At 44.9% G+C, this 16,040-nt stretch overlaps 1 protein-coding gene across 1 annotated transcript in view; it reads left to right on the top strand.

Moving 5' to 3' along the window:
* The window catches only part of nell2a (neural EGFL like 2a), a 54,112-nt gene that overhangs the window by 32,217 nt on the left and 5,855 nt on the right, over positions 1–16,040 (top strand). The window contains exons 16-19 of the mRNA XM_053885411.1: positions 2,875–3,000; positions 8,087–8,209; positions 8,766–8,861; positions 14,938–15,078. Coding sequence (XP_053741386.1) covers positions 2,875–3,000; positions 8,087–8,209; positions 8,766–8,861; positions 14,938–15,078 — 486 coding nt within the window. The remainder of the gene's footprint in view (positions 1–2,874; positions 3,001–8,086; positions 8,210–8,765; positions 8,862–14,937; positions 15,079–16,040) is intronic.

The raw sequence follows: 16,040 nt of genomic DNA, 5'->3' as shown, positions 1-16,040 counted from the left end.
GGCCGCAGAAAATGAAAATCTTGTCTTTTTATCCGTGCTCGCCTCCATCTCCTGTCTCTGCTGTTTGGTCCCCCTCTCGGCTTCCTATTGTTTCCTCGCAGTCACAGCCTTCACTCTGCCTGAACCCGCCAAGCGAAGGACGCGCTCGATTGTCCGCCGGCTTCTTTTCATACCTGAAGCTTTTGAATAAGTGGAGGTAGCAGAGTATTGGCGGAGCCCTGAAAGGAGTCATCTTTTCTACTGCGTCCAAGGACACCACAGAACGTAGATCCCGTCCAAGTCTGCCTCAAGTGCTCTGCAAAACAGCCTATTCAGAGGCGGGTGTGGCATTTGAGGCTGTCGACTAAATTAATCATTCTTCCTTTATGTGGGAAAAAAAGAAACACCAAGAGTGATCAGCCTTCCCCAAACATGCAATATTAATTTTCTACCCTGGTTTCTGGTTCATTTATACTCATCAAATCCTGCCTTGACACACTCCTTATCACATTTTCATTCCTCGATTTGCCCCTTGCTACTGCAGCTTGGACTTGCTTTGGTTTCTTCAGAGGCCGGCCGAGACCTGGCCCTTAACATGGACACACACACACACACACAGTAATCACTGTGGATGCCAATCGAAACTCACAATAATTCAATAATTCAGAGGATTCACTTGACATTCCTCAGCAAGAGGAAGGGTGGTTTTTCAAGTTAATGAAGCCTCAACAGAATAAAGTAACTGTGTCACCCTCCAAAAAGGGTTAAAGCGGTTGGGAGCGACCTCACGACCTCCTGACAAGATTTGACAAAAAGCCCCAAGCTCTTCTTTTGCTGCAGGCAAGTGACATTTGCTGTATGAAGAATTGAGAGTCTTCTGTGCTATATTACTTCAGGTCAGCGAATGTGCTTGTGATTTAACATGGTGATTTATATTTTCTGAATGACATTTACAATTGTTGAGATGTACGATGAGATTCTCATTTTGTGGCTACGTCCTCCAGTGACGACCCAACTCTTAGTTGCATAAAGTGCACAGAACCAGTTTTTGAAACATCATTTTTTCATCCATCAACCCACTTAGTCCCTGGTATCATAGATGGTTTGGTTATGACATCTCATAATGTGTACCTGGAGTTGGAACTGTGGCAAACGTTCCCTGAGAAAGAAGGTTTTTACACAATTAATCTGTGTTTTTCTGTAATTAGTTAATCAAAATTAACACGTTGATGTTTCAGCCTTCATTTTAAGTCACAATTTGTGTGTTGGTATTCGATCTCCACAAGATATACTGTAGTTGGTTATTGAATCTAAAACAAAAGATGATGATATGATATGAAGACGAAAACACTGAAACCTTTTTTCATTTGGTTTGTAGCAGCTAGATATGCCTTTTCCCATTTGAATCTGGAAACTTTTTTTCTTTATTCCTACAACTTAAAAGAAACAGGAGTAGATGTCAGAATATTTTGGCCTTGTGGTGTATTTTCAACCATCTATGTTGAAATCTTGAGTTGAGGTTGTTGTTATTGAACTTCACACGATGAAAGTAGAAAATGGCACAGACGATAAGAAAGTTTAGTAAATGTGGAGCTTGTGCTAGTGCGAGAGTCGAGTCAGGATTGAGCTGAAATATTGATGTTGCTCTGGTTTTCCCTGCTTGTGGTTCCTGGAGTTAAAATGTTGTCTCCTGCCTTCCTCCTCAGGACCAGGGCAAATGTGCTCTCGCTGGTGTCAGAGACGATTGGTTTATCTGTCCTCGATTCTCAAGGTTCATGCGAGTACTGCTCCGTTTGACGGGTGTTTACATGGAATTGCCTCCGCTTGCATCATGTTATCAAGATAATTTTGTTTACCGGCCAGTGTTGTGATGCCTTGGCAATTTAGATCCCAGAAAAGGCTGTTTCCATAGCAACACGAACATTTATGGAAGCATCAGAATCTAATAAATCGGCTGTTGTTGCCCAAAGTCCTAATAACTGCCAGGAAGCAGGAGGCATCCTGCTCTCCGTCGCTCTGTCCATCACGCTCTTCCACCACAAGGCATGGAACAATTATTAGCATGTTGTCACTCGCGAGCCTCATGTGAACTCTGTGACTCTTGCTGGAAAACATCACGACTAGTAAGATGAAGATATGTTTACTCTTTAAATATTAAATATGAATGAATCTAGGGTTTTCACTTGCGGCACTACGTTTTGTTTGGAGATGCCGGACATGTCTCTGTGCTGGTGTTGCTAAACCATTTGTAGCTCAAGAGGAGTCAGTAGTGTTGTAGCAACACATCCTCACTGCCATGGCGTAATATATTGACATTGGGGAAGTGGACTTTCGCGTACTATGCTGACCCCCCATGTTACATGTTGATGCATTAGGCTTTCAATTGAAGCATATGTGCTCCCTTCCATGGAATAACCTACATTCATACATCTTCAGTTAACCACCAGTTAGTCCTGTTCAGGATTGTGGGGCGTCCACCCATACCCGTTTGGTCTACTTAAGAAAGTCCAACAAATGTTAATCCTCTTTCTCTACTGCTTGGTATTGATTGAGATCGACCCAATCCCCTCACATTAAGAACCTTCAGAGTCTAAGGGAGAGAGTTCAGCACCACGTGGTCAAACTCTGAAGTGTGAAGTGCCACAGACCAGTTAAATCGGGTAATCGCCTAGCACTTAATATTACCTTGATCAAGACCGCATCATTAACACCACTTTGTGAAACTGCCCCACCAAGCTGAGTAAACCAGAGGTTGACCTATTAAATGGCAGACATGCCAGTAAAGATTGAAGCGCGGTCATGATATACGCTAATGATTTTGTGGTCTTTTTGTGTCTCCTGAGCTCAGTCGATAACCCCTCTTCCCCACTCCTCTTTTTCTTCATTCCTCCTCAGATATCGACGAGTGCGCCGAAGGGAAGCACTACTGCCGAGAGAACACCATGTGTGTGAACACGCCGGGTTCCTTCATGTGCATTTGCCACACCGGCTACATCCGGATCGATGACTATTCCTGCACAGGTGAGTTCCTGTGTGATCCTCATGACGCGCCGATGGTTAGAGAACAAGAGAGGCGTTGGTGAGTGAGTGTGAAGTCGTGCAGCTTCTGAATGAGTGCTCTCTGACACCTTCAGCATTTGTCGAATGTTATGCAACCACACTTGTCAGATGGATGTACCACACACAAAATCAGTTGAGTGGAGTCTCTACTGTGAGGTGCTCAAGCGCCATTAAAGACAGAAAGATGATGGCATCATAGTTAATTACTGCCCTTCGTCAACCTCCTTTATTCTTTCATTTCACCAATACTCATCAAAGACTTTGTTTTACAGTCAAGGATGAAGGACACTGTAAAAAATACTCGTAATATCGACCAGCGTGTGATTTAAAGTTCTGATTTTGGATGTTGGGCTTCGTCCAGGACACATAAACGGCCGATAAAAATCGACATCTGTCACCTGAAATTACGTCTGTGTCCTCCATTAAAGTGACATCATGTCCTTCCTTAACTTCCTGTAGTCGCCTGGACACCTGCAGGCTGTCGTTCGAATCGTGAACCAAGACTAGACATGGTCTAAGAATGGAAGTGAAGAACAAAAAAGGCTTTAATGTTGCACATTTTTTTAACCGTTCGGTTGGGATCACAAGGATTTGTCACAACTACTTGTTCCATTCAGTGTGATGCAGTGCGATGTTCCTGCATTGAGGGATAAGATAAGATAGTCCTTTATGAGGTGAACTTGGTGCAGTCCTGCCTCTTATCCCACTGCAATCATCAAGATATTTAAACTTAATTCCTTCAGAAATCACTCGCAAATGAAACTGCTCGCGGTCCCTCTCTCTTTGTCTCTTTCACTTCACTGAAGGTCAGCAACCAACATTGCTACAGACGCATTCGTTTTCATATATCAGCATCTATCTCAATATAGTATAGTATTTTTATTATGTATGAGGCTCTATCAGTTTGGTGTGTGCGTCATAAATACATCATTGAAAGGTGTTTTGGGTGACAAGGTGTACTGTTAGATCTTGACACACTAGAAACATGAAAAGTAGATTGAAAAAAGAAAAAAAGATTGGCAACCACTGACCACCGCCTCCTACAACGCTGCCTCCATTTTGTCTTTTGTGCAAGAGGTACGTATCAATACTTCTTCTACTGTGGCAATGTTTGTTTTAGACTATGTTATTGTTATAAACTTCTGACTGTGAGCTGCTCCCCTGGTGGACATATTGGTGAACAGCACAACTTTTTACCTGATCTCATGAAGTGGAGCTTGGCACCAACTGTTTAGCGCTTCTTCATTCCATCCCTCACCCAATCATGAGCAACCTCTCAAGAACACCACCTGGGAAGGGTCTCATTTTGTAGGAAACTCAAAACTTCAAACCAAGAAACTGAAAATAATACTCTCTATGGCCATGTTCCACATTTTGCACCGGCCCTTTAAGAGCCACGATGACTGTTATTTGTCCAAATCTGCTGGGTTCAGCGTCTGTAATGTCGGGTGTCTGATGGTTTAATAAGTGAAATAGCAAGCGAGAGATGAAGTCATCACGTCCAGCTGCTGCGTGAGCTGCGTTTTAATCACACAAATTGACTCGCATGAGGCGCACAGCTGTGTAAGCCGCCAATGAGACGTTTAAATAAAACCTGCATGAGATAGTTCCGCGCGCCCTATTTCAGAATATTAATCCTCATTGTGACTGTCGGAAACGAGTTCTGGGGGAACGAGAGAAACAATGAGGAATGTAATGACATGAATAACGAGGGCGCTGTGATGCAAACGCAGAGAAACTGTCTGAAAGAAGGAATGTTTGGTTCATAAATAAAGAAGGAGAAGAAGATGTTCAACATCTTTGCTCACACGTGAAGTAGCAACAGGACTTTTATGCAGAATGACTGATTCTTCAGCGTGACAGTTGTGTGAAGCACCTTTTCCTTCAAGTTGGCATGCTTGCTTCCAACTGAGTGTATGCTCGACAATATAAGTGATGTGAGTGTAGACACTTGCACAATAGGCAGCAGATTTCAACACACTACTGTGGTCTCCTTGACCGGATTTGACCCGTGAGTGTTGGTGCAGTGTAGCAGACTTCTGAGCAATGACAATGTAATGCGTGCTCCAACACGAAAAGGAATCAAGAAAAAATTGAGTGACAAGGAAGCCGAGGGGAAAGTTTTGGCATTTACTGAATTGTGACAATATAATTGTTTATGACTATCTAAGTTTGTATCATGAGAAGTAAGGCTCTCTCCAGCAGCTGTCCTCATGCGGTCCCTCACTCCATATGTCCAACCGCGGAATGCGTGACTTGAGTTGTGAGCATTGCACATCAGTCATTATGATGTTTCTTTCAGGATTTTCATTTTTATGTTTGACATTGAAGATTTCATCTTTAAATAGAGATCTTTTTTCTGGAGGCATCGCAGCTCTCATTCAAGCCATGGCGGTGCGCCACCATCGTTTTCATGTAATGGAAAAACCCTGGCTACACTTATTAAAGTAATGTACTCAAATGTAGACACTCACTGTAAACGCAGCCAACTTACCATACAGTAATTACACTACATTAACTTTGCACTCTCTGTGTAGTACTACACACAGAGCACCATTTAATAAATGGTGTGTAGTTGTAAGCCTTGACATTGTAGTGTGGACTTTCTATGCCACAGTAAACCTTCATTCACGCCGCAGGTGTTAAACACTCTGTGGATGTTTAGTGCTGACAACACTGACTCAGGCTGTGGGACTGGCATTGATCAGAAGACGTGTCGTATTGTGTGCTTTAATCTCATCTCGCACCCTAAACGCTCCGTCAAGTAGAAATCCTGTCGCAACTCCCAGCACCAGTGCGGCATGGTGTGTGTATTTGCATTGAAAGACGGATAGAGCGCAGAATTGAACGTACAGTTCCAGCTGCAGCAATTTTCAGCAGTTTAATCGAACAGGTGCGAGCGTACGAGTCCAGTGGGAGGCGCTGCTTTCTCTGCATACGTAGAAGAATTATTACCCCCCACATTAGCCCCTCCTGTTCACCGTCCACCGACAAAGTGCATTCCTATGATATATGAGCGTTTTTATTCTCAATAGCTTTCTGCAATTAATGAATTGCGTAGTCAGCAGGAACGAGGTCGTTCATATTGACATGGGTGTTTCCAGGTTTGGGTCCGTCTGGCCAAGATTAACGAGACACCGCTTCAGCTGGCTGTGAGCACAATAGTGGATTAAAGCTCTGATCTGTAAGTTGAAGCAGAGAAGAGGAGACCTTGACAAGCGTGTCCGGATTGTTGTGGAGCGCCGTGTTCAGTCTGGAGGTCGGGAGCGTTCTTCCTCTCAGTGTTCAGCAGATAATCCAGGAAACATGGTTATACAGCCATTTAAAGCAGTCTTGGAGTTTTAAATAGTCATTCCCTGGGCCTGGAAAAGTTATGGAAAATACACATCCGAATAACTGATGCTTCACGCATATTTGAGAGATCAGACAAGGATGAAGCGCAGAAACGTTTAGAGTCGAAAACTGCCGGCAGGACATTTCCTGAGCAGCAGTCGGATGTCAAACCAGGCCAGAGCGGGGGAGCGAGGGGCAGCAGGAGAGCTGGCTGGCATCTGACTCAGTGACAGGCTGTACATAATTGATTGTTTATCTGTCATGGCTGCAGCTGAAGTTTGGAGGGAAACTCACAGAAATGCACAACAGTGACATCAGGGAGCGAAAGGCTTCCCTTTTCCTCCGCTGCAAGTGGAGGATCCCTGGAGAGTTCCAGAGCCAGAGAAAATAAAAATGTTCCGAAAATGCTCTCTCTTTTGTTTGGTAATTTCTTGTTACATTTCAGAGAACAGGTTCAGGGGCTGTGGAGGTGGAATAGAAGGACCAGAGCCAGGAGTAGATGTGGCAACATGTGGTCTGCTAATGGAAAACTGTGAGAATGGTTGCACTACATGCACTACATGAAGCAGACGAATGTTAAAGAATATCTGTAATAAGCTGACATACCAAAGGGAAACCGGTGATAACAAGCTGGATGATATCTCACACTCTTGGCAGCCTGCTGTGATCCTGTCTCCAGCCAGTGTCTCCTCAGCAGTGTTCCAAACCAAGCAGCGACCTTCCGCTGTGACTGACATTTAACTTGGTTATCGCAGGGCGGACGGGGCTCAGTCTCCTGCAACACCAACTGGATCTCCCAGAAAGAAATGTTGCCCAAAATGTAGCATTGTCACCTCCTGTGTTTCACCTTAGACGCCAGCTCTGTTTCAGTATTACACAGATACGTCTCACGTAGCTGTTGCAGATGTGAATAGCAGCAAAATAACCTGGGGATTTTTTTTCAGTCAGTCGATTGAAATAAACGTTGTAGACTCTGACTGGAGAGAGCAGGGGAGTAGTGGTGTACTGTGCTTTTCAAGTCGTGTCATAAAGCCGGCCCAGGCCTAGTGAAGGCACTCCTGTTACTCATGGTTACCCATAATGCTCTGCAACTGTTGCAGGTCCTCAGCTTCATGTCATTTGTGCTGCTCTGTTAGGGAGATGATTTTCACAGGCTATAGATAAAATTATGAATTAAAATGATGAACAGATGAGAAAATTCTCACTCACAGTGAATAGCCTCGCACTTCTGCAAAATAGTCTGGTTCTACTGAGACACCAGTTCCTTGCTGTAGTTTATTTCTCATCACTCTCTGTCAACCTTTGCCAAAAACATGTTAAGATTAAAAAGGTTGTTGAGAAACAAGAAGTACCCTTCACTTGTCCCTGAAAACCGAAGCAGCCCTTAATCCCCCGGAGAAGTGAGTCGCTCTTGTAAAACTTTTGAAGAAGTAGCTGCTTTGTCATCTGGAACTTTCTGGCTCCCTTGACCTTGAATGTTTGTAAGACGTTCTCACCAATCCAATGTTGAGCTCAGACAGAACTGGTTCTGGTCAACGTGATGCACTCTGGTGCTAAAAAGCCTTGAAGCAAAGGGCACTAGCTACTTCAGAACAGCAGGTATCCTGGTTCCACCTGATGGGGAGACAGTGGCTCCTCAGATTGGTTCATCGTCCCCTGAGAAACTGGATTCCTCATATTCTGTTTTAAAACACAAGGCTTGTTTCTTCTCCAGAGCACGATGAATGCGTGAGTGGACTCCACAGCTGCGACGAAAACGCTCTGTGCTTCAATATGGTGGGAGGCCACAGCTGCTCCTGCAAACCTGGCTACACTGGCAACGGAACCGTCTGCAAAGGTAGGCAGCGACAGAGACAGCAGTCGAGCCGATTTAGCTTGTTTGTGCTCTGGCTCTGTAAAATTTTATCAGGACATTGACAAACAGCGGAAGGTCAACTTGCTTTAGATATAGGTTTGAAGATAGGTTAGCTATTTTCCTAAAAATGTATTGCGTCAACTGTTTTTTTTTTCAATAAATGTATTCACTTCTACGTCAGGAGTTTCACTGGTTTGCTGTTTCTGTTATATTCAGGAGTATATTTTGCGCAATTATGTTTTAACTTGCTTTAGCATTTCCTTTGCAAAGGCTAGCAAGAAGCGCTTGGTGTTCTAGTATCACAGCAACAAAAACAGCAGCAAGATCTTGGAGAATTGTCCCCTCATTTGCATTTATTTAAATGAGTGTTTTCTTACAGAAGGAGTGAAGAATAATGTACTCATTAATCAAAGAAATGAATGTCTCAGTGACACATTATACATCAAATGAATTAGCTGCGATGTTGTATGCAAATGACGTGACGATGTCGCACGCTTGTTAATCCAGCTCAGTAACGACTCCTGTGTTGCTCCTGCAGCCATGTGTGATGGACTGTGCCAGAATGGTGGGACCTGTCTCTCGCCAAACAACTGTGTCTGCCAGCAGGGTTTCACCGGCAGCAAGTGTGAGACAGGTGAGAGGACCGCCTTGGCTCATATTCTAATCTTGGAATCCAGTTTACCATGAGGCGACCTTCAGCGCCGTCCAGGGCTCAAAAGCTAATTAGCCTTATCCATTATCATGTAAAGGTGCTTAAGATGGAGGATAAATGTGCTTGTGTTCATGTGTGTAACTGCATGTGTGTTTGTCTGTTACACACATCAATGAGTCTGTACCTCTGTGCCTATTTGTTACATGTTTGAGTTCATGTACCTGAGTATCTGTCTGTGTTTGAGTGTACTCAGGTGTGTGCACCTGTGTGCAATATTGTGTTTATTCAGACAGATTCATGTACATTAGTCCCCATTTTTTGTGTTTATCTGAGCTTCTACCTTTGTTTGTGTCTTTGCTTTCTGTGTTTGTGTGACACATGGAAGTTTTGTGTGTACGGGTTGATGAACATGGTTGCTTAAAAAAGATCTTAAAACATTGTTTTAAAACTTCATATTTAAAATTTCCTTGCTCAAAATGTGGTTTGAAGTTTTAAAACATTTTAATGAAATGGTTCTGTAGTATGGACATTTAGCCCACTGCAGAGAGTGATGACGTTATGACTAGTCGACTCATGGACTGGTCAACGGCTAATTTAATAGTCGATTATAGTGTGTTCAGGTTGTTGCAGTTTTGTTTTTAGGCGTCTTACACAAAGAAAGCGTCTGTTTTTGCCACTTTTTTTGTCCCTGTGTGGTTTTTATGAGCAGCCAAGCCCTCATCGAGTGTGTGTGGTTTTGTGCGCGTGTGTATGAGCTTGTCCCATCTGTGTTTATAATTACAGATGCATGTTGAAGCCTCTTATTGCATGCAGGTCCATTAGTGCGTGATGTGCCTGCGTCCAAGTCTTTCTGTGAGTGTGTGACTAATGATCTGGTTCCATGATGGATCTGCTGCTGCAGCAGTTTAGGAATCACCTCTTATCGCAGGCTTATTAATCAGCGCGGCGTTTCTGCTGCTGCTGTCTGGGCTGCATCTTAATTACCGCTCATCCCGGCTGTCGAGACGAACCGAGCCTCTGATTGAGTCTGTTTGTTTTCTCTGTTAGGTCCAAATTACTGCCAATTGAAAGAGTTCAGGGAAGTCATTTAACCCTGTGTTGCCTCTTCCTGTTGGCTTGTGGCGCTGAGCGCTTCAGCTTCGTCATCTTCGAACAGGAAACACACGTCGTAGGCGCGTCAGACCGAATGACCGCTGCACTCTTGACCCGTCCAATAAGAATCCGGGGAAGACAGTCCTGTCACGATGAGCCAGGATGTTCTGTGATTTAATCAGTAAAAACACAGTCCTCATCCCCTCCTTCAACCTTCAACAAGCGTCCTTCAGGAGACCGGGAGACTAATGGAGCGGCGACTGACACGCTCCACACCTCCTGTTTGACTCTGCGCTTGCTCAATGGTTCACATATTGATTGCACATAAAGCACTTTTCTTTACGAGGCGTTCCTTTAACTGCCGTCTCAAAGTAAATGAATTTCCCTGCGGCCCGCTCTGAGATGCTGAGGAAGGGAAGACGGCGCGCGTGTGTGTGTGTCTTGGATTGACACAGTGTGTTAACAACTCTTCATAATGACTTCTCCTCACACATGAGAGGATTCTTTGTCCTCCAGCGATGACATGTTCAGATCAGCTTGCACTTGTCAGTCTGCCGTAGATCTCCAGGTTCGTATTAGGCTTATGTACAGAACCTCCCGGATATATGGACATTCGACTGTGTTTATTAAGATGTCACAACAGTTCTAGCTATTACCAATATGTTAATTCAAGCCACACAAAATCAACCCCCTAAATGACTGTGTCTTAGTGGATGCTGTGAGCTAACTTCCGGATTCTGCAAGTGTTACCTCGAATTGTAGGTCCATGAGACATTCAGAAGTTAGCAGCTAGCTGTCAAGCAGATGTGTGTTCCAATATACAGAGTCAGTGCTACTTATGAATCCTCACAGATTCCACACCAATTCGGAAATCATCCCATCCTGAGTCTCATGTTTTAATAGCTACTCTGGAGATCGGACGACGTTATCATCTCGGATCATGGCTCCAGAACCAGACATCATGATGAGCCTGCAAGAGAGCAAGGCTTCTAACGCCTCTGGCTTTGTGATGTTGGTCGCCAAACGTGTTCCTGTGTCTCGGTTCCTCCTACAGTCTGACACCTTCTCAGCTCTGTCAGCCCTCATCCGCCATCATTCTGAGTGCGAGGCGTACCTTGTTTTACCGCAATATAAGACTGAAGTGAAGTGCCTTTGAGCTCCGCGACTGCCTCATCCTACTGGCTGAGAGTACTACACTGCTTTCAGAAGCTGGTCTTGGATAGCGGCATGCAAACCTCTGCCTCAAGGCGGACCTCGAGTCTGTTTTCCCTAAGTCCTTTACTTTAACAGCTCTCAGAGAAGGATGGATGTCCCATTGGATGTGCTGCTACATGGACAGTATGGATAGATTGACAGAAGCACGAGTAGAAAGTGACGGGGCCGGAGGTGAGAGGAGGTGATGTGGAACTGAGGATACAGAGATGTTGAAATAGTGACAGATCCGGTGATGGACCGGGGGGTACGATGGTTAGCAGGTCAGGTTAGTGAGTTCTTCGCGCTCGGATGCAAAATGAGGCCGGTAGAATCGGAGCAGCCGCTGGAGTCGGAGCAGAGCGGGCGGGATGAACATGGAAATGCTTTCTGAGCTCCCCACCCCCAGAACCCTGTGCGCTTTTAGAGGCGTCCCAAGGGACCCCAACACTCGCGCTGCGGCAGCGCAGACTGACGGCCTGTCAGGGAAACACAGAGCTGCTGCTCATCAAGGAAACGCACGTGCTTTGATGAAAAGATTCTGATTGGGCTACCGTTGTGTGTTTGTGGGAGTGTATGTGCGCGCTCGCCCGCTTGTCATCACCCCTCAGCGAGAATGGACAAGGGACCCAGAGATGTGGTGCTGACAGTCCGGCACCAACGACTGCATGACTATGACACTTCATGAATTATGCAGGACATTGCTGTGCGGACCACGTAGCCTTCAGTCATCAGCGCACGCAGGACCAGACATGTCATGTTTTCCCAGAACGAGCTGCGCAGTCGGAGCGCTCGCCCTCGGGTCGTTTCTCAGATGGCGCCACTGAGAAATGCCGGTGTTAGTCTCTTATTAAGACTGCCGATGGGCACCAATAAATGCAGACCAGAGTTGTGCCGCCAGGCAGCTCCTGAATTGAACCAGCAACTCCTGTCAAGGCCTTATTTATGTTTTAAAAGGCAACAAGAAATTGCAAACTCTTTTGAAGGAAAGGCCGGGAGGAAATACTACTGACCATTTTTATTGAGTCCTTTCTTTGTCCCAGTACAGACATTAAAACAAGCTTCACACACAAGTCTTTCCAACCGCATATCGCACCACAAAGTGTGAGGATTGATTCTGATCAGACCAGCGCTCGAGTATAAATGTCACAACTGCAGTGAAAACTTTTAATTTAGCAAAATGCCACTGCAGCTGCTGTGTATATTTCCAAGCCATGGTGTGCTTAATGTGAGTTCCGGGGGTTTACATGCGAGTGAGGGTCTCACAGGACATGATGTCACATCATTGTAGCGTCGTGTCACTTTTAAACATCTGAGTGAAGCTGATAAATGATTTAAGTTGCCTTAAAAATGCCATTGAATTGGCTGCCTGAACAGCTTTAGCTCCAACTCACCTGTAACTAATGTGAGAGGAAGGAGGGCGGTGATCGATACCTGATCGTTACTGTTGTTAGCGCCTGTGTTTATGGGCTGAGGGAACAACACCAGGCTGACCTCACCACCCCCGGGCCCCTCCCACTCAGGCACAGGTAGTGAATATTTCAAAGCAGATTAATTCTTCACCTCCTGACAGCTCCCATGATGCACCACTGCAGCTCTGCCTCGCTCCTCTGTGCCAGATTTACCCACAAGCCCCGCGGGCTGTGGAAGCCGGAGCCGCTTGTTTAAGCGCAGAGATGATGGATTCATTATTTATTTAGAGACAAAGCGCTCCATCACTCGTAATTAGAGCGTCTTAATTAGACTCGGCTAACGGTCGGAGCTGTCGTTTAGCGCGTGCGACCTGCTGCTTCTCTCTAAATGACACGTCTCCTCGGCTGCTGTGAGGTTCTGCACACAAACACATCAGCAGGATTCTCTGTATATATGCTTTATTTATGTCCATGACGTGTGGAGCTGTCACGCATGCTGTTCTGCGAAAGTACATCACCATAACTGTGGAGCTCTGACTCCAAAAACACATCACATTTATCTGCGGCGCAGAGGCGGCATGACGTTAATGAATGAATGAATCATGTGTGTAGCCTATACAGCGCCATACATATTCAATGCTTCCTCCACTTCCATGCATGAGGGTCGAAGCAGCGGGATGTGATGAATGAATGAACAAAGCCGTGAATGAACAAGTTTGAAGGAGATTTGATTGACTTGGATGTGAATGTGACTGTATGGCGGTTGGCATGTGTTCATGAGTAAATGAACGAGTGAATGAATGTTTAGAATGGGAAAGTGACTGGACACAAAGAGTGAATGAATGTAAAACGTTTTGAGAAAGGAAAGAGGCAGTGAATTCATGTATTTGAATTGGTCTGTGATGAACACATAAATGATGGTCTAGTTAGGATGAGTGTGAATGAGTGAGTGTTGCTGCGTACGCCGTAGAGACTATATTTGCACTTGAATGAGACATTGTATGAAAAATGTATTAGTGTAGTGACTGTCGGTAGGCAAGTGTGAACAAGTGAGCGTGAATGCGTGACATTCATGGATAGCAAGCTGTGAATGTGTGACTGTAAATGCAGGTGAACTGATGACAAGTGCAAAGACGGTTATTGTGAATGAATGAGTGTGAAATGGACATGTACAAACGCGACTGAACAAAACGCTCAACGTGACAACATTAATGAAGCAAGATTAAAGACTCTGGCTGCAGTAAATTCTATTAATAAAACACACTGATGTCATTTCTAAAAATATGAACATGACTGGTTTCCAGAAGGTTTCATTCCAGTGTCTAAAATCCTGAATTAATCCCTTCAATCTGGGTCACAACCCATAAGAGTTCTGGACATCAACGAGATCGTATCAAACCAGATGCTCTTGTTGGTGAAAGACTTTCTGTTTTTTGAGGAAACCCTGCCCTAACACATCACCTCCTCCTTTCTCGCGTGACTGCCTGTCACTTCTCGCTCATATTGATCACCTTTGTGGCGGTGTTTAACCCTTTCGCTCCTGTCTCTGCTCATGGATCACGTGTGACCCTTGTATCAGCAGGTTTTTCTTTTTATCGATCCCTTTCTTGAGCAATATTTAATAACTTCCTGCCACCATCTACACATAATTATCTGTATGATGGGGCTTAGCCCTTCAATGTCACAAAGAAATTAACCCTTTCTTCACTCAGCCTGGTTAAACTTGCGATATTAGGCAGTTTCGCAAGTGAGCAGGCAAGAAGGCTGATTTCGGAGTCTGGATTACAAGTCTAATGTGAGGCTTCGCCTCTGAATCTCTTCAGTACCATCTGATGTTGGCTGCAGTTTTGAAACCATCTGTTGATGTCAATTTCCATGAGATCCTGGAAGCTCCTCTGCCATCAGGAAGATGGCGCTGTGCCGAGTCTGACCTTCTCCGTCATTCCCACAGCATGCCAGGCAGATGGGGCTCTCGGTCCCCTGCTGCCCGCCGCTAATGAGATTAAGATCTATCTGCTAATGAGGCCCGGGCCTTTTAATAGAATTTCTGCCTCAGATTAACGGTCGATCAAGCGCCCCTCGGATTAGCCACCTAATCTGCTCAAACGTCACCCACAATCCTTGGACTTGCAGATTAGCATGAGCCAAGCGGCCGTGGCCAGAGAGGCTATGAACTGTAGAGCCTGAACTGTGGGAATGAGTGCGCCCCCTGTCTGAAGTGGTGAGTCCAGAGGAGAGATGATGTAAGACGCTTGTTTGAACAATAAAGAAAAAAAAGGCCTCTGCTCTCACCAGTTATCCAGCAGGTCTTCCTACTGCCTCTGATTTCATCCTCATCCTCATCATCTCCTCCTCTTCCTCAGACATCGATGAGTGTGCAGACGGCTTTGTGGAGTGTGATAGTAAATCCACTTGTGTCAACTTGCCCGGCTGGTACCACTGCGAGTGCCGTGACGGTTACCACGACAACGGCTTGTTTTCTGCCAACGGGGAGTCTTGTGTGGGTGAGTGTCCTGCGCGTCTTCTGCTCTCTCTGATAGGTGATATCACTGAGTCGAAAGTTAAAAACAGAATCGAAGTGGAATAAATTCAGGCGTTATTTCATCAATTTAAGTGAGAGTTAAAAACCAGGTGAGGGAACCAGAGGGCAGTACTTGACCCCACAAAGCGACAGGTTCCCATCTACCAACAGGCTTTAGTTTGAGTTGATGCTGAGGGCAGTAATTTGGTATTTTGTCTTCTCGCTCTGTTGCTATGACGACAGATCAGTGGGAGGCGATAACATGTTTTAAGACTTTGTATCTCGACAAGTGTGGTGATCTGTCAGTGCTATCACACATTAGGGAATTCAACCACCGCCTCAGCTTCCCTTCTTTTTTTTTTATTTTCCTGCTTGCCGTCTGCGGCGTTCCCTCTGATCCCACCTGTCAAAATTGATGTTGGCTGTCAGAATTGAACCCTCCGGCTCCTTCATCACCCAACGTCTACCAGATCCTCGAGTCTGTTTTCTTGCACCCGCTGACCCGTCTCTGCTGAAGTGGGCCGACCAGTCCTGAGTTAGAAATGGGCCAAAAGTGGGTTTCTGGGTCACTACTGTCGTCTAGATCTTAGTGCTTTTACTTTGCATCCGACTGAAGCAGAAACTTTAGTGTTGCCGTGGTGTCACATGACCTGACTTGCTGGAGAGAGGTGGGATTGAGAAGTGGAGCGCGTCTTTATTAAGACTTCTTAAGACTTTCAAATGAGTTTTTCCGACAGTGGTGTGTTTTAGTGTGAGTTCCACCTTTTGTATCTTAAATATGTTCATTGTAAACAATAGAATTGATGTCTACAAAATATCTATGCAATACTTTGGGACTGATATTTAAAAGTAAGTATTCAAAAATAAGGTACAGTAAAGTTAATTGAAAATCATTTCTTATTTGAAGTTTATAAATAAATAATTTATCAAGTCATGTAAATCATC

Source organism: Synchiropus splendidus, chromosome 14 (genome assembly GCF_027744825.2).
Source record: "Synchiropus splendidus isolate RoL2022-P1 chromosome 14, RoL_Sspl_1.0, whole genome shotgun sequence".
Lineage (NCBI taxonomy): Eukaryota > Metazoa > Chordata > Actinopteri > Syngnathiformes > Callionymidae > Synchiropus > Synchiropus splendidus.
The sequence above is the reverse complement of the archived record's forward strand: the minus strand, read 5'-3'. Positions and strand labels throughout refer to the sequence as shown.